General features: G+C 47.2%; 1 protein-coding gene across 1 annotated transcript in view; it reads left to right on the top strand.

Annotated features, from left to right (window-relative positions):
* Nucleotides 1–10,840, top strand: part of HEXA (hexosaminidase subunit alpha) — a 31,641-nt gene extending 20,801 nt beyond the window's left edge. The window contains exons 2-14 of the mRNA XM_005905598.3: nt 34–126; nt 1,137–1,202; nt 2,834–2,880; nt 3,388–3,498; nt 4,365–4,466; nt 5,288–5,420; nt 5,994–6,174; nt 7,078–7,164; nt 7,413–7,485; nt 8,136–8,319; nt 8,463–8,553; nt 9,472–9,576; nt 10,593–10,840. Of these exons, the coding sequence (XP_005905660.1) occupies nt 34–126; nt 1,137–1,202; nt 2,834–2,880; nt 3,388–3,498; nt 4,365–4,466; nt 5,288–5,420; nt 5,994–6,174; nt 7,078–7,164; nt 7,413–7,485; nt 8,136–8,319; nt 8,463–8,553; nt 9,472–9,576; nt 10,593–10,656 (1,337 nt within the window). The 3' untranslated portion in view covers nt 10,657–10,840. The remainder of the gene's footprint in view (nt 1–33; nt 127–1,136; nt 1,203–2,833; nt 2,881–3,387; nt 3,499–4,364; nt 4,467–5,287; nt 5,421–5,993; nt 6,175–7,077; nt 7,165–7,412; nt 7,486–8,135; nt 8,320–8,462; nt 8,554–9,471; nt 9,577–10,592) is intronic.
* The last annotated feature ends 6,976 nt before the right edge of the window (nt 10,841–17,816 follow it).

Genomic DNA, 17,816 nt, shown 5'->3' with positions numbered 1-17,816 from the left:
AGCCCCACTGAGTTTATTACCCTGTCCTTGCAGAAAAACGGCATACATCAGAGAAGAATTCATTGGTGGTCCTTGTTGTCACTCCTGGATGTGACCAGTTTCCTTCTTTGGGGTCTGTAGAGAACTGTAAGTACCACTTCGTTCCTTGTTCTAGAAGCCAGCACTTGTCTGGAGCTCTAACTCCAGATGGCCTGCCCTCAGTTGCAGATGCTAGGCCTGGAGCCCTCCAGGAGGGTGGGGGACAGGGTCACCAAGTGCCCAGAACCGTCAAAGGAGAGCTTTTCCTGTGCACTCTAACCAGTGTCTGAAGGTTGGCCGTGAACGTCACACTGGCTAATCACTGAGTCCCACGGGACACCTACCTTCTGAACTGAATATAATCCCTCTGGCATTTTAGGAACTTATGCACTTTGTTGGTTTTTCTCTTAGAGACCCTACACTAGAGAGTGAAGGAGTTTTCGGCCATTTGAACTGAGATGAAGCCAAGTCATTCGTCCTGTGGCTGCCCTGAGCAGCAGCATTTGGGAACATCTCAGTGTGCAAAGTGAACATTCAGGTCTTGGCTTCTTCCTCACATTGCTGAGGAAGTAGCTGAAGCTTGGAGACAAAGGGAGAGGGGGGTGACTTCAAAGGCTCTGGGAACATTGTAACCTGGACTCACCCCTCCAAGCATCCCTTTCCCCTTCGTCCTTTGAGCTAAAGCCTGGCAGGAATCCATGTTTCTGGTGGGGAAACTGACCCACAGGGCAGGGGGTGCTTTGCAGAGGATTCCACGCGAGCCTGCCCTTCCTCACACACCATTTTCCAGGGCCTCAGAGTCACTGGGTGACCACCCTCCCACTCTGGCCCCGGGCCTGAGTATCAGCCCTGCTCCCTCAGGGAATGCTTCTTCTTTGAAAGAAAAAATGTGTTTGTTTGTTGTTGTTGTTGTTTTTCCCACGGCATACGGGATCTTAGTTCCCTGACCAGGGATCGAACCCGTGCCCCCTGCAGTGGAAGCGCAGTCTTAACCACTGGACCACCAGGAAAGTTCCTTATTGTTGGTTTTTAATCCGAGGTTTTACAGAGAATATGTGATTCTCTGTAATCTGAGGGTAGAAATCCTTAACCTAATGGAATCCTTTCTATCGTTTCAGACACACTGACCATAAATGATGAGCAGAGTCTCCTCCTCTCCGAGACTGTCTGGGGCGCCCTGCGAGGTAACAAGATGGGGCTGATGCTGGGAGAGAGAAGGATGATGTGGGAAGGTGGGCACTGGTGGGGTGAGGGGCAGGACTGGGGGCCAGGCAAATACCCCCAGCTTAGGAACTTGCTTTATGGAGAGCAGTTGGAGTATTTCCTCAACTCCCTGCAGGGAGTGTTCTCCTCACCGCTGCCTCCAGCAGCTGGCAGGTGTCACAGCCTGTGCAGCGACAGCCACTCCCCTGGCAGGCACTCTGGGAAGCAGAGGGAGTCCCTGCAGGTGGATGGCAGGCACCAGCAGGGGCAGGCGGCTGGGGAGAGGAGCCCACCCTGCCACGCACACAGTTTGTTCAGCTCTCACCACGGACCCAAGATTGGAAGGGCTCTTTAAAAAGGAAATCTACATCAAAATAAAGAGATAAATGTCAAAAAAGAGGTAAACAGTGATAAAATGAGGACTTTGCTAGCCAACGGGCGATAGGCCCCTGCCCTTCGTCTTGGTCCACTGAGAAGGTATTTGGTCCCTAGACACAGACTTAGCCAAACACTTCCACCCGTTTTGGTAAGAGCTCTGCCGGTGAATGAGGGAAGTTCTCACTGAACTCCAAACCTTGTTTCAGTTTGTCTTTATTCCCTAGCCCCTCCTCCCCTCCCCTGCGTTTTGGAGAAACAGCATGCTGACTCCCCTTTCTGCCCTCTTGTACATTTTGTGTGGGTGTTAACAATTAGTCAGGTTAAAGTGGGGAGTTCTGGGACCCCAAGTGCCAGGCGTCAACGTCAGACTGGAGAGAAGCCCAAATGGTACACTGGAAGTTGGCCTCAAAGGAGGTGCTCAGTGACCCCAAAGGTCTCACAGATTTTTAAATTCTGAAAATTTAGGATTCTGGCAATCTTTTACAGGGCTTCTGCTGGGTTTGTAGAAGTGAGGGCCCAGCTGTTGAGAACATCTAGTGCTCTGGACACAGCATGCCTGCCCTTGGGCCTCACCGGAATCTAGGAGTCTGTGTCCAGTCTCCTGGGGTAGTTGCTACCTGCCAGATCTCAGCTCCCTATAGTTGGTTCTACTCTCAGGGTCTGAAGAGGAAAAGTGGATGTTTCTTTGTCTTTGGGGTCCAGCTGTGGACCCACAAGTTTATGATCTCGTTGAGTTTATGAAACTCAAGTTTATGATCACATTCTCACAATTCAAAGTGAAGAGGCAGCAGGTTGGAGGCCCCCTTTTATCAGCTCCCTTAGCTCCTAATGAGTATTATCCCCTGAACTATTTATCCCCTTGTGAGCTGGCTTGTCCTTTCATATGTCCTCATAGGCCCCAGCTGTTGAGAGCATTTAATGCTCTGGCCTCTCTTCTTAATATCTTTGTGAATTCAAGACTTAGGGTTTATAGATACGAGGCATGTGGGTGAGTGTATTGCTAGGAGGGGCACAACCCCCCTTACACTGCCCGCTTCCAAAATAAAAGACAGTAAAATCGATACTGGCTTCCTATTGTCCCCCTTTTCTAGCTGTTGAGAAGCATGCAGCTTACACTAGATTTCATTTCACTGTATGCCCAAGCACTGTGCTCTGCCACATAGGAACCTTCCAGATGGTTCTAACTCTTTACCCACCTCCCTAAGTCTTTACATCCGCCTTTCTACTTCCCTAGGTCTGGAGACATTTAGCCAGCTTATATGGAGATCTCCTGAGGGCACGGTGAGTGTGGGCCTTCAAAAAGGGCTCTTCTTAAATCTCTGGCATTTGCTCCCAATATTGAGAGTCCTGGAAATACCTTCTTTTGCCTAAAACAGAGTCCTAGTGGCTTGAGATGGTCCCAAAAAGAGTATTCACAGAGATAATGGGTGGAAACTGGTTTGGTAGATTTTGCCAGTTGGGGTATAACTTAGTTCCCCTGAATCATTATTGAGCAATGACCCTGAGACCACACTGCTTTGAACATATTGAGTCAGTGAGAATTTGGTACATATGAGCTGAGTGGTGTGTGGGACAGCTGCATTGGCTGGCAGGGGAAAGTTACTCTCTGGAGAGGTACATGCTTATGGTCATTCATTTGGAGGTGTGGGGTGTTTGTGGAGATAGTTACCCTGAAGAACTGTCAGCTGGTTGGGTTTTCAGGGATCTCAGAAGACTTTTCTCATCCCCCTCTACCCCACTGGTGAATTGCCTTAGACTCCTGACATGTTCAATGTTTGGTCCACACAGTTCTATGTCAACAAGACGGATATTGAGGACTTCCCTCGCTTCCCTCACCGGGGCTTGTTGCTGGATACGTCTCGCCATTACCTGCCACTGGCTAGCATCCTGGACACTCTGGTACACAGGCCTTAAGGCTTTCTTTGCCCTTAGGATTCTGGGGTGATGGGACAACAGATAGATCTGGTGCCATATTCTTAAGGAGTTACAAAGAGCATTTATGTAACTTTATGGGTTCCTGGGAAAAATGTAAAAGATGACCTGCTCCAAGATTCAAAAAAATACGAGTGATTTAAGCGTACCCCGCTGGCTACTGAGGACCACTGTCCAGGCCATCTCCAGTGACAGAGGAGGTGAGCTGGGGAATTGGCTTCTCTGAACAAGGGCAGCTATCTTTAGTTAGTGTAAAGTCTTAGGAAAGAGATGTTCAGGAGCCTTAGCTGAGGATGATCCTAACTGTCTAGAATTTGATGGGCAGTCTTAGCTGACAGTTACCCATCTGACTTACATGTCTAAGTATTCCTTTGGTGTTCTGATGGAACCAGAGAAGTGGACATCTACCAGTCTTGACATCTGAGATTTATGGCTTATAAGGCTATTAAATTCACAACAGACCTCACAGTTTTGGATAAACACTAGTCCGACAACCCAAACCAAGTGGCAAGAGGAAATATTAGTTTCCACGGTCTTGTGGGACTTCCTGACCCCAAGGTACCACAGAGCTGCAGCCCTTCTCCCAGTGTGACTGTAACTCATCCCCACAGAGGAGATACTGCTCTGTCAGCCGTCTTTGGATGTGCAGGGTCTTTCCCTTCCCTCCATGGCAGGCACAACCTGATGGGAAGGTCTGATACAGAGAACCTGTGAACACTTAGCAAGAAGCTGGGGCAGGTTGAGCCTGGGAAAGTGTGTGGCGTGGCCTGCCAAGCTTGGGGCCAAAGCTGGAGAAGTTGTACTGGGTTCACAGTGTGTGCTCTGACCTATAGGATGTCATGGCGTACAATAAATTCAACGTTTTCCACTGGCATCTGGTCGATGACTCTTCTTTCCCATACGAGAGCTTCACTTTTCCAGAACTCACCAAAAAGGTATGTTTCGATTTTACCCAAACCAAGTTGATGGCTTGAAGTCTGACTCTGGCTATGGCCCTGCTAGCAAAGGACATCAGCCCTCCTCCTAACCAGCCAGTTTAAGGGACACACTCACATATAGGAGAAGGGCACTGGCTTTGGAGTCAAGTTCAAGTCTAAACTGTACCATTAATTTCTTCTGTGACCTTCAGGAGAGAATCTTTCCTGGTCCTATTTTTTTATTTATTAATATTTTGTTAGCTGGGTATAATAACTACCTTATTTGTCTCACTGGCATCATGGCACTGAAATAAGACAATGAATGGACAGCTTGTGGGAAATTATGATACAGTTCCTTGAAGACAGCACCTGATATCAACAGGCTGTGGGTTGGTTTTCTTTCTTTTTTAAAAATAATTTTATGCATTTATTTTTGGTTGTGCTGGGTCTTCATTGCTGTGTGGGCTTTCTCTAATTGTGGCGAGCAGAGGTTACTCCATGGTTGCGGTGCGTGGGCTTCTCATTGCAGTGGCTTCTCTTTTTGCAGAGCACAGGTTCTAGGCATGCAGGTTTCAATAGTTGCAGCTCGCAGGCTCCAGAACACGGGTTCAGCAGTTGTGGCACCCAGGCTTAGTTGCTCGGAGGCATATGGGTTCTTCTTGGACCAGGGATCGAACCTGGGTCCCCTACATTGGCAGGTGGATTCTTATCTACTCTGCCACCCGGGAAGCCCTGTGGGCAGATTTTCTGATATCCAGGGGGCCTGAAGCCATTTTGAATATCCTCTCCTCTGCTAACCTTCAGGAAATGGGATCCTGAATGTGTTTTGTGCCTTTCAGGGGTCCTACAACCCTGCTACCCACATCTACACAGCACAGGATGTGAAGGAGGTGATTGAATATGCGCGGCTTCGGGGTATCCGGGTGCTGGCAGAGTTTGACACTCCTGGCCACACTCTGTCCTGGGGGCCAGGTAAGAATCATGTCTGCAGTTGGAGGGAATCCACTAATTCTTCCCTTCAATGGGGAGTTAGGATGTTGACTCTTGGATGTAGCATGCCCCAGCCTTGGTCTCTGGAAGAATATTTTCCATCAACTTCTTCCACTGGGAATTTAGATAGGCAGAATTTACTTTGGGCGAAAGAAGACACTTCTTACTATTAAAACATGGGCAAATTCTTCTCAGATGTCCTTGCCTGATAATGCCCTTGTAGGTCATTGTGCCCAGAGTGGAAGAAAGATTTTGCCAGTCTGTCTAGATCAGGCTCTCTGCTTTTCTGCTGGCAGACTACGTGAGGAGAGCACGCTCTGGGAGCAAGGGTGACCCCAGTGGAAGAATGTGTCAAGGCAGCAGGAGTGTGTGACAGTTGTCTGGGTATGATCTGTGGACATGTATTTCTTTGATTGTCACTAAATGCTTATGTCAGTGATTGTCTGAGTGTTCCTACCTGAGGGAATATCTATGAACATGATGGTCATCATGTATCTGACTATACGTGGGGTTTGTGTATTTCTGACACTAGCTTCAGATTCTCTATTGCCTTAGGTGTCCCTGGATTATTAACTCCTTGCTACTCTGGGTCTCACCCCTCTGGCACCTTTGGGCCAGTGAATCCGGCTCTCAACAACACCTACGAGTTCATGAGCACATTCTTCTTGGAGATCAGCACTGTTTTCCCAGACTTTTACCTGCACCTTGGAGGAGATGAGGTTGATTTCACCTGCTGGTATGAGCCCTATGACCTCCCATCCTGGCCTACTCAGAGGAGAGGTTTGCCCTGAAGAAGCTGTGTCTCAGGTGCTCCTCAGCTGTCTATCCAGATGGCTCAGGCCTTTGGCCTTTCCTCTCTCCACCTACCAAGAGGCCCTACCTGGTCTTGGCAAGTCTATGATCTTGTCATAGTCTTGAGATATTGACAGAAAAACCACCTCCAGGCACAGAATTGTCTTGGAAAGATCAGGATAGAGAAAAATAGTCCCTGCTTTTGATAGTTTAAAATAGTCTGATTGAAGAGGCAGGACACATGAATTTGAGGCTAATATATGACAGTGTCTAGTTAGTATTAAATTATAAGGTTCCAGCCCTCAGATTTCCTTAGCTCAAAAGAGGCTGAGAGGCTTCTTGGAGAAATGGGAACTAGAGCTGGATCTGGGGAAAGAGTGGAGGAGAGAGAAAAAATAAAATGTAGACATTGTGTAGCAAGGGAGCTGCCATGGGTGACAGACAGCAATCTTGTGTATACACTCAGAATAAAGAATAAACATTAAGGAAAAAGCAGGATATGCCCAGGGTGTGGGAGGTAAGAGACGGAAACCAGAATCCAGTGTGCCCGCGTCAAGACCTCAGAGCCTTATGTCACGGCCCAGAGAGACTGAGATGTGTTCTCTTTGGAAGTGAACTTGAAGCTCTTCAGGTCCAAGCTTAGCCTTTCTTGGCCTATATCAGTGGTCCCCTTTCACTTAGCTTTTTCAGCCATACTTCCCAAAGTTGTGGCCTCTTGAGATCCTCAGTTGATTGGTTTTTCAGATGAAGAAAAAAAAAAAGTTGTGGGAGGCCAGGTGACAAATCCCCAAGCTTTGGGCTTTGAGGATGTCAAAAGAATTAATCTTCATTTTCTCTTGGGATTCAGGAAGTCCAACCCAGATATCCAGGCCTTTATGAAGAAGAAAGGCTTTGGTGATGACTTCAAGAAGCTGGAATCCTTCTACATCCAGACGTGAGGACGTAGCGGGAGTGGGCAGTCACCCTCCTTCAGAGTCCTCACTTTCCATAGCAGGGCCAGGCCCTGCTGGACCACTTTCTGGGCCCCTGAAGGGGTCCTCTGTCCTGTCCTTTCTGGTTGGAGTGGTCGGTTCCCAACTGGTCAGACAGGAATGGGCCCCTAGCCAGGCTCTGCCCCCAGGGCACTGGCACCAGTAGCTCAGAGCCTCTCGGAACTGAGCAAACACTCTCTGTACTCTCTAGGCTACTGGACATTGTCTCTGCCTATGGCAAGGGCTACGTGGTGTGGCAGGAGGTGTTTGATAATAAAGTAAAGGTGAGCCTGGGGCAGAGAAGAGGTGCTCCCCTCAGGGCCTCCCTCTGCTCTCCCATCCTTTCCCTGCTTCTGCATGGATACAGAGCTCTGAGCCCTGAGTGTGGGTGTCAGAGCCTCCATTTGTCTTCCCTCACTATGAACCGATTGAGTTACTTGTGCTGCTAGGTTACTTGGGATTCCTGAAACTGGCATGATGGGTTGGGTTTTCATTCCTGTGTCATAGACTAGGATCTTCCAGGCCTGGGAGCAGGGCTATCTTCTCCTTCATCATCAACTAGTAAGATCCCACCTTCCTGCCACATCAGGGGCTCTGCAGGAACCACATCCCATCTTCAGACACATCTGGAGATACTTGGACATAACAGCCCCTGATGAGTTTTCTAGGCCCCACTGCTTGCCTCTGTTAGTTCACTGCTGGGGTTACTGTCTCAGTGTAGACAGGACAGCTGCAGAGGGGTTAGGGGAGGAGGCAGCACGGAGCTCTCCTAGGGCCTTTGGGGGCCTTGGCCTCTGCACTGGGCTAGAAGTTCAGTGGCTAGGGGTCACAGAGAAATGCTTTGCTGCTGGGGAGCAGAGGGGGCTCACACCCCCCTGGCCTGGGCTGCTTGCATGGCCCGGGAACCTCTATGCCATTTGACCTTTTGTGACAGGTTCGGCCAGACACAATCATCCAGGTATGGCGAGAAGAGATACCAGTAAAATACGTGAAGGAGTTGGCACTGGTCACCAGAGCTGGCTTTCGGGCCCTGCTTTCTGCCCCCTGGTACCTGAACCATATAACTTATGGCCCTGACTGGAAGGAGATCTACCTGGTGGAGCCCCTGGCATTTGAAGGTAAACAGGGAGCTCTCCTTGCTGCCAAAGCAGCTGGGGGAGAGAAGGAGAGTTGGACATTTCAGATCAGCAGATGAAATGGCCTGAGGAGAGGACCACGTTGGGAAGGTGGTTGAGGCCTGTCTTTGCTTGTTTTCCCTCAGGTAGCCCTGAGCAGAAGGCCCTGGTGATTGGCGGAGAGGCCTGTATGTGGGGAGAGTATGTGGACAGCACAAACCTGGTCCCCAGGCTCTGGTAAGGGCTTTCTGGGGGTGTGGAGGGTTGGGCTTGTGGCATGGGCTCTCCCTCCCAGGCTCAGTCCCCTCCAGCCACCACCAGCCAAGTGCCGTCCTCAGGCCTGTGAGAGAAGGGGCCTCGCGCTGTTGCTTCTGTTTGTGTGGAACAGTCCTCTCCTGCCTGACTTCTGTATTTGCGCCTGCAGCCCATTAGGTGTGTCACATGGAGACTGTTGGGCTTCCCTGGGGGCTCAGTGGTAAAGAATCTGCCTGCAATGCAGGAAAACTTGGTTTGGTCCCTGGGTTAGGAAGATCCCCTGGAGAAGGAAATGGCAACCCACTCCAGTATTCTTGCCTGGGAAATCCCATGGACAGAGGGGCCTGACAAGGTACAGTCCATGGGGTCACAAAAGAGTTAGACGTGACTCAGACATGACAACTAACCAACAACATGGAGATCGTTGTCCCCACTTCACACACAGGGATAAGGAGGTCTGGAGAGCACGTTAAGAGAATTTTGTTTTCGGGATGGCTCAGGATCCAGCCCTGAGATGCCCAGTCTCTGTACTAAGACTCCTCTCTGCTGTCTCCTCAGAGTGCTGCTACCCCTCAGCAAGCTTGGGGGCTGTGTAGAGTTTACATTTTGAGAACAGCTGCCGCCACCGCCATCAATAACTGTTTACAATGCCTTTCAGACGGACTGTGGTCCCTGTGTCTTTGGGAGAGGAGGAGGGATCACTATCCTCATTTTACTGAAGATGAAGCGGGGCCCTGGCAGTCCTGGGGAGCCCTCCAGTGAGCTGTCACTCTGATTAAAGTGTCGGTCACATCCCTCGGCCCCGAGCTAGTCCGGGGTGCCTAAACAAGAGGCTGTGGGTGTCCAGCACCCTTGCAGGGAACCCAGAGCCCAAACGGGGTGCCCCTCTCCTTTCTGCAGGCCTAGAGCAGGGGCTGTTGCCGAGAGGCTGTGGAGCAACAAGATGGTGTCCAACCTGGACTTTGCCTTTAAACGTCTGGCACACTTCCGCTGTGAGCTGCTGAGGTAAGCAGGCCATGGGCAGATCGGGGCTGGGGATCCCTTCCTGACAGGAAGAGAACACTGATAATAGCTAACACGTGCAGAAGTGTGTTGAGGGGGCAAGCCCTGTACTCAGCCCTCTGCTGACACTGCTTCATTCAGTCTTCGCCACAGCCCTATCAGGGGATGGAGTTTTTATCCCCATTTCAGAGGCAGGCAGCTGAGGCACAGAGAAGTTCAGTAACTTGCCCAAAGTTGCTCACAACCAGGACTTGAACTGCCTTCACTGTCTGTGCTCTTATCCATGGCCGTGCTCTTATGGGCTCTCACGACACCCATGTCCCAGTTGGGATGGGCCTGCGTAAGAGGGTCAGTTCCCTGGTTCATTCATTGACTTGGTTTTGAGACTCTGGGGAAACAGCTTCATAGAGAGCAAAGTCCCAGACTGAGAGCCAGGCATGTGGGGTCTAAGCCTCTACTGTCTAATTTACTGGGTGACTTTGAGCGAGTTCCTTACCATCTCTGAGCAGATAACTTATTTGGATAATAAAGGAGGCATGTCTCGAGGTGCACTAAAGAGATCGGTCAGGTCCTGGAACTGGTGAGGCTGAGATTTCATGCCCACACCCTGTGGATGGGCTGGACAGTGCCTTGGTACCCCCTTAGAGCCATTAATGGGGGCTCAGTGGGCCAAGAGCACTGGGCACATTGTAGGCGTCCACCTTTTTTCTCAAGAGGCTGAGTGATTTGGGGCTGGGGCACAGAAGCAGGGAGGCATTCCTCAAGGTTCCAAGGTGTCCCTGTGTCAGGATCACTGAGGCACCCGATACAGATGGCAGATTCTCGCAACACACAGCCCCACCCCAGCAAGAATCTCTGGAAGTGAGACCCCGAGGAATTTTGGTGTCTAGTGACAGCGTGAAATCCACTGAACTGGGGGAAGGGGAGACTGTTGATTGTGGTGGAGAAGATGTTGCTGGAGCCTAAAACTAACTGCCTTCGAGGACTCACGGTACCTGTTTCTTAACATCCTCTTGCAGGCGTGGTGTCCAGGCCCAGCCCCTCAGCGTAGGCTACTGTGACATGGAGTTTGAACAAACCTGAGCAAGTAGCCCCCGGCATCAAGGAGGGTACTGGCCCTAGGAGAGCGGAAGCGGGGCCAGGCTTCCACTGCACCCTGCCCGGGGGATGGAGCCCCTTGCCCACGTGCCCCTGTGCCTAGAGACAAGGGGGCTGGTGCTGGCGCTGGCGTCCAATAAAGAGTGATGTGGCGTTTTTCTATAACCAACATGGATTACCTGTGTGGAAACAAATGTGAGTGGCCCTAGGGAAGGGGAACTGCCAGGACTGGCCTTCTGCTCCTAAGGGTGATAGGCTCAGTGGGGCCCAGCCAGCGTGGGCTCAGTATCTGCCCCTGGAGGGATCTTGTAAGTTGAGGGCTGGGAACGAAACTTGTATCCTCCGTGCCGTCCTACCCTGCCTGAGTTTTGATGCCTCTCCTAGCTCACCAGAGTCCAGACACACACCCCATCCTTAGACTCACCTGGACCCCTGAGGCTTCTGTACATGGAACACAACAGCACAGGCGACCAAAGCAGTCCCAGAAGCGGCAGGGGCCCCAGCCCCAACCTGGGCACAGAACAGCCCTGCCCCATGCAAATCACGAACCGCCCTCCCCAGAGCTTTTCTTCTGCTTTAGGTTTCTTGTTACTTCCATTTCATGCAACCATTATTAAATATTGAACACATACTATGATCTTGGCACTGTGGTAGGTGGTTAAATTTGAAGGACTTAGTCCCCAGAGGCCCTGGTACACTCCCCAAAATGCCAGCAACCTCCACCCCTCCTCCCACCCATTTTCAATCCAGTAGCATCTTCTCCGAGAACTGCTGGCACAGCTGAGACCATGTGAGGAAAGCCCCTGGAGGACCAAGAGGTGGGTGTGTGGCTCTGGAAGAGTCTTTGCACCAGTGACCAGTCTTTCGTAGGAAGAAATGGCTCATGGACCCAGACTGCCCCCTAAAGGTGTCATGTTCAGAAGTGACAGTGCAGCCCAGAATCCGGGCCAGCAGTGCACAGCAGCTGTTTCAGATGTGGATTTCTTTGACCATTTTTAAGTTCTTTTACCTGGTCCTGGGCTGGAAGGACAATGGAGAGGTACAGACATTTCTTTCAGAAAGTTTCCAATCTCGTGGATACAGAAAGTTGGGGAAGGCAGGCCTGAAAAGGGATCTCAGTAAAATTTGGTCCTTAAATAGCATCCTTCAGTTCCTTGCTCATGCTCCTTTGGGGACCTGACTGAATGTGCACCAATCAGGCCTTCTTGCACTATTACTATAGGGACAGGCTGCGCACCTTCTACCTGAAGAATTCTTAGGGAAAGCTGAGCTCAGGGCTCTGGCCTGGAGAGAAACAAGTTAAGCTCTACTATCTGTGCCTACTAAAGGAGCACCTTACTCTCTATTACGCGGAGAAACATTTGGGGAGTTCCCAGGCAAGGACCCTGTAGAAATGCTGCTATACTTCAAGTGCCCCTTCTTGATCATAATTGGAATATTGCTATTGTTTGGTATAATATTTAATAAAAAGACAGTAAATTTTAGGTCTCAAGTCAATGAAGGAAGAGGCCATGAAAATAGCTGTACTAAAGCAGTAAGATTCTATGATTTCTTATTCCTCTTATAAATATTTTCCTTAATGTTGTCATTTTTTTTACAAATTAAAAAAAAATCAGTGTTGTGCTGATCCCCACCCTCCACCAATGTATCTCTGCCCACCTCCCCCCACTGCCGCTGATCATGAGAACATTTACCTGAAGGTCATCATCCCCAACCTCCACCAGTGCATCTCTGGGCCCCCTGATCATGAAAGCATTTATGGGAAGGTCATCATTCCCAACCTCCACCAGTGCACCTCTGGGCCCCTTGATTATGAGAGCATTTACTGGAAGGTCATCATCCCCAGCCTCCACTAGTGCATCTCTGGGCCCCCTGATGATGAGAGCATTTACCAGAAGGTCATCATCCCTAACCTCCACCAGTGCATCTCTGGACCCCTAATCATGATAGCATTTACCTGAAGGTCATCATCAGACCCTGAACTGCTGACAGGATAGAGGGAGTACCTGTGGAACTGCCCGCTCAGTTCCAATGCCCAAAGTCACTGCTCCTCCTCCTCATTGCCCTTTACCTGTCCCACCCTGCTCCAGGCCAGGCTCCTCTGGCCTGCTTGTGTTCTCTGTACACCACCAGGGGGCGGGAAAATGCCTGGACTGATTTCCTGGCTCTAGTTATCTTTGGGTACAAAGAGTCGGCCCGTGCTGCTCTCTGAAATCTCCTAAGGATGCAAAGCCTCCCCAGTAGGAATAAAGTGAAGGAGCAAATGGAGGCTGAGAAGACATTCAGCTCGCCCTGTCTCGGGCAGGAGTTGGGGCAGTGTGCCAGGTGTCCCTCACTTCTTAGAAACGTGGTGTTTTGAGGTGTACCTCAGTGGATCAGTGTAGGGATAGGATAGTGGAGGACTTGGGAGCCTGGTTGCTCCATAGCACTAGAGATGAGGGACATAGCAAGGGGTGAGGAAAGCTGAAAGATACTGGGGAAAGGTGAAAAAAGGATTATATGATACAGATTGAATTTAATTTATATCAGTGTAGATGAACATACCTAGTGGCAACATTGCTAGCTCTCTAAAGTTTAGATTTTTATAGTTTTTGTCAATATCACTTATCAATCAGTACAGGCTGTGAAAATTGTATTTCATGTACTTTTTTTCCTACTAAGAAAGAAAATAAGTAGGAATTGTCTTTGTCTTAAAATCATTCCGTTTTTCCTTTATAAATAAACTTTGAAAGTTTGAAAATCTGTGTCCTTTATATCATTAATAAATATAGAATATAAATACATATTAACTAACTTCAGTGAAACATTTACTTGTTGATTTTTTTCAACACTGTTCACTCTTAACTATATATAAATCTTCACAATTGTTTTTAAAATCCTTTCTGATACAGCCTTGTGTGTGTATGTGTGTGTGTGTTTCATGCATTTTTCAGTGAGATTTTTGAAAATGTCTATGAACCTTGTTTTATTTTCACAGTAATTACTGTATTCTAACCATATCCATGTTGGGTCTTCCGTACCACAGTAAGAGCTTTTATTTAAGTATTTCAAATGTGTCAAACAGAAAATTGTAGGGAATAACATAATAAACACAGTATAACCATACCACTCAGCTTTATCACATCTCAATAGTTGCATCTGCTTTAAATTTATGTTATTTTTAAGAGATGAAACATATATGTCCCCCACTTCCAGTTCCACTCTCCTGCTTCCCAAAATAACCACTTTCTAGATTTTATTTTAAATCTTATTTCCTCTGGAAATCTGATACTTAGCTATGATTTTTCTTCATTATTAATAAATTCTTTATGGCTCACTTCATAGCAAATTAGGAAGGGACATTTTGGAACCCACTCAGAAAAGGGGTTTGTGTGTGTGTCTACTCAGAAAAGGGGTGTGTGTATGTGTGTGTAGACAGACCAGCTGGCAAGCAGACATGGAAATGGGGCATCTGTGCTGTGCTGATGTGCTGCTGGATTTAAGAGAACATGTTAGGGACATCCAGATAATTATTTATTATAAACGAGAAGATATTTAAGAAGAAAATATTCAGAGAAAACTATACAGATGTTTACCTGACTTAACATAAGTTAGAAATCTGAGTGAAGACATTTGTGGAAATCCGCCCAGGGGAACAGAAGTGCTGCTGTCATTTCTCTGTGCTTGTGTCAGGGGCCGGCGTAAGCGCTTGTTCAGATGTTAATTTACTTAATCCTCATCCCAGCCAGTGAGGTAGATCAATATTATCCTCACCGGACAGATAAGGAAACGGACATAGGTGAGATGATTCGTTCATGGTTACCTAGCAAGGCTGAGTCAGGCTTTGTGCACAGGGCCTATGGATCCAGGCTCACCGAGTTCATCCTAGCCTATCCTGTGTCAGGCCATCAGTCGCAGCCTCACACTGTACCAGACGTCTCCCTGCTCTTAAACTCCACACTCACACACACACATAAAGCTGGGTACTCAATTATGTCTGGGCTCGAATCCATGTCCTCCCACTTTTCAAACTCTTCCTTACAGATGGTTCCATTCTTTGAGCACACACACATGTACAATGTCCCTTATCTCTAAACAAATTAAAAACTCTCCATCCCGCTTTTTCTCAGTCAAGTTGCCTGCAACAACTACAAGAATTTATCTCCATTTCTCCACTTCTCATTCAGTCCTCATGAAGGCTGCTCTCACTGAGGTGAACAATAACTTGTAAGTTGCAAAGTCAACATATCTCAGTAATTAAAATATCACTTGCCCTTTCCTTGTATTTTGAGATTTTGATCACTCCTTTGAAATTCTTTCTTCCCTGACTTCTGTACACCATTCTTCCCTGAGTTTTCCCCTACGTCTTTCATGATTGTTTCTTAGCCTGCATCACTGATGACTCCAGAAAAATCCGATTCCACAGCCAATCATTTTTAAGGTTTTCCTCTTCTATACTTTCTTCTCAGTGATCTCGTTTACACTCAAACAGATCTTTAGCTATATGTATATATCTAAATGTACAAAGCTCCAAACTCATCCACTTCATATCATCTGAAGCTCACATGCCAAACAATTCATCATCCTTCTTCATAGCTCCCTGCTCTACTGCTCTACCATTATTCTGCTACTTATTGCAGCCAAAATCTGGGAATCATCTTTAACTACCCCCATCTATCATAATAGCCTTCTAATCCGTCACTAAGTCGCGCCCATTCTGTACCAATAACTCTTAGAGCCATTAACTCATCTCCATTTGCACCGCCACTATCTTAATAAGCCCATCACATCTTCCCTGAACTTAGAATAGGATCCTGATAACACCGGCCTCAAGTGACGCTCCAATACTTTGGCCACCTGATGCAAAGAGCCAATTCATTGGAAAAGACCCTGATGCTGGGAAAGATTGAAGGCAAAAGGAGAAGGAGGGCAGCAGAAGATGAGATGGTTAGATAGCATCATCAACTCACAGGACATAAATCTGAGCAAGCTCTGGGAGACGGTGAAGGACAAGGAAGCCTGGTGTGCTGTGGTCCATGGGGTTGCAAAGAACCAGACATGACTTAGCGACTGGACAACAACATCACACTTCCCTCAAGTCATCGTTTTAAGCTGCAAATCAGATTTTCTGCTTCTGCTTTTTAAAGCTATTTAGTTACCATTTGGCTGTGCTGGGTCTTAGTTGCAGCACACAGGATCTTCGGTCTTCATTGCAGCACGTGTGCTCTCTTAGCTGTGGCATGGGGACTCTTAGTTATACGCATGGGATCTAGTTCCCCCACCAGGGATCAAGCCTGGGCCTCCTGCATGGGGAGAGTAGAGTCCTAACCACGGGACAACCAGGGGAGTCCCTCAATTTCATGCTTTTAATTTTTCAAAATTGCCCCCTTGTCTAATTCACTTAGCAGGGTATATAAGTCTCCCACTCCAAGATGATGTGTCTTGAGTGCTCCATCATCAAGTCCTGACATTCTACCTGTATTAGTCAAGCCTCCTTTAGTTGCAGGGAAATAGCTCAAACTGGCTAATAAAAAATGACACTGCTTCATGTAACTGCATGCCTCATGTAACAAGAGTCAACAATTATATGATCCTTGGAATAAATCTAATGAAAGACATACAGGAACTTTATAAAGTTTGAAAAAAATTTTCAAAGACAGTCAGATGTCTTTTGAAAGAACACCCAGATATAAATATGTAACATGTTCATAAATGAGAAGACCCAACATTGTAAGGATTTTAAAATGATCTGCAGATTCAATGTGATTCCAATTATAATGCTAATTTTATTCTTTAGTGAATAACAGTTTGTCCAGAATAATAACATCACTGTTAATGATTATGATACCTTATGAATAAGTGAAACAAATGACAGCAATGTTGTGAAGGATGGGAGGCAGAGATTGGGAACACTCTATTATGAGGCTCTTGTACTGCTCATGAAGCAGTACAGTGTTTGACAATGGACTTGGATAAATTGTAAATGTATTTTATAAACCTTAGGATAACTACTAAAGTGAAAAAAGAAGTATAACTGATATAGTAAGAAAGCAAAGCATTCAAAATGTTCAGTTAAAACCATAAAAGGCAGAGAAAGAGTAGAAGATGAAACGGAAACAATGAACAAGGGCAACAAAATGGAAAAGAGTAACAAATATGTTAGATAATAATCCAATTTTATCAATAATCACTTTAAACATGAATGACCTAAATTTAAAAAATTGAAAGACAGAGATCGTCAGAATGGATTAAAAACAAGGCCGGGGACTTCTCTAGTGGTCCAGTGGCTAAGACTGTGCTCCCGATCAGGGGGCCTGGGTTCAATCCCTGATCAGGGACTAGATCCCACAAGCTGCAACTACTGGGGCAGCCAAATAAACAAAATACATAAATAAATAAAAAGCAAGACCCAATTACATATCTACAAGAAGCCCACCTTACATATAAAGACACAGATGGATTACAAGTAAAGAGATGGAGAAAGACATTTCATGTTACACTCATCAAAAGAAAGCTGGAGTAGCTGTATTTCAAACAGAGCCAACTTCAAAGCAAGAAAAATTGCCAGAAGAGAAAAATTGGGCCAGCCTTCAACAGTACTTGAACCGTGAACTTCCAGATACTCAAGCTGGACTTAGAAAAGGCAAAGGAACCAGAGATCAAATTGCCAACATCCGTTGGATCATAGAAAAAGCAAGAGGGTTCCAGAAAAACATCTACTTCTGCTTTCTCGACTATACCAAAGCCTTTGACTGTGTGGATCACAATAAACTGTGGAAAATTCTGAAAGAGATGGGAATACCAGACCACCTTACCTACCTCCGGAGAAATCTGTATGCAAGTCATAAGGCAACAGTTAGAACCTGACATGGAACAACAAACTGGTTCCAAATTGGGAAAGGAGTATGGCAAGGCTGTATATTGTCACCCTGCTTGTTTAACTTATATGCAGAGTACATCATGTGAAATGCCAGGCTGGATGAAGCACAAGCTGGAGTCAAGATTGCTGGGAGAAATATCAATAACCTCAGATACACAGATGACACCACCCTTAAGGCAGAAAGTGAAGAACTAAAGAGCCTCTTGATGAAAGTGAAAGAGGAGAGTGAAAAAGCTGGCTTAAAACTTAACATTCAAAATCTAAGATCATGGCCTCCAGTTCCATC

The sequence above is a fragment of the Bos mutus genome, chromosome 10 (genome assembly GCF_027580195.1).
Source record: "Bos mutus isolate GX-2022 chromosome 10, NWIPB_WYAK_1.1, whole genome shotgun sequence".
NCBI lineage: Eukaryota > Metazoa > Chordata > Mammalia > Artiodactyla > Bovidae > Bos > Bos mutus.
The sequence above is the reverse complement of the archived record's forward strand: the minus strand, read 5'-3'. Positions and strand labels throughout refer to the sequence as shown.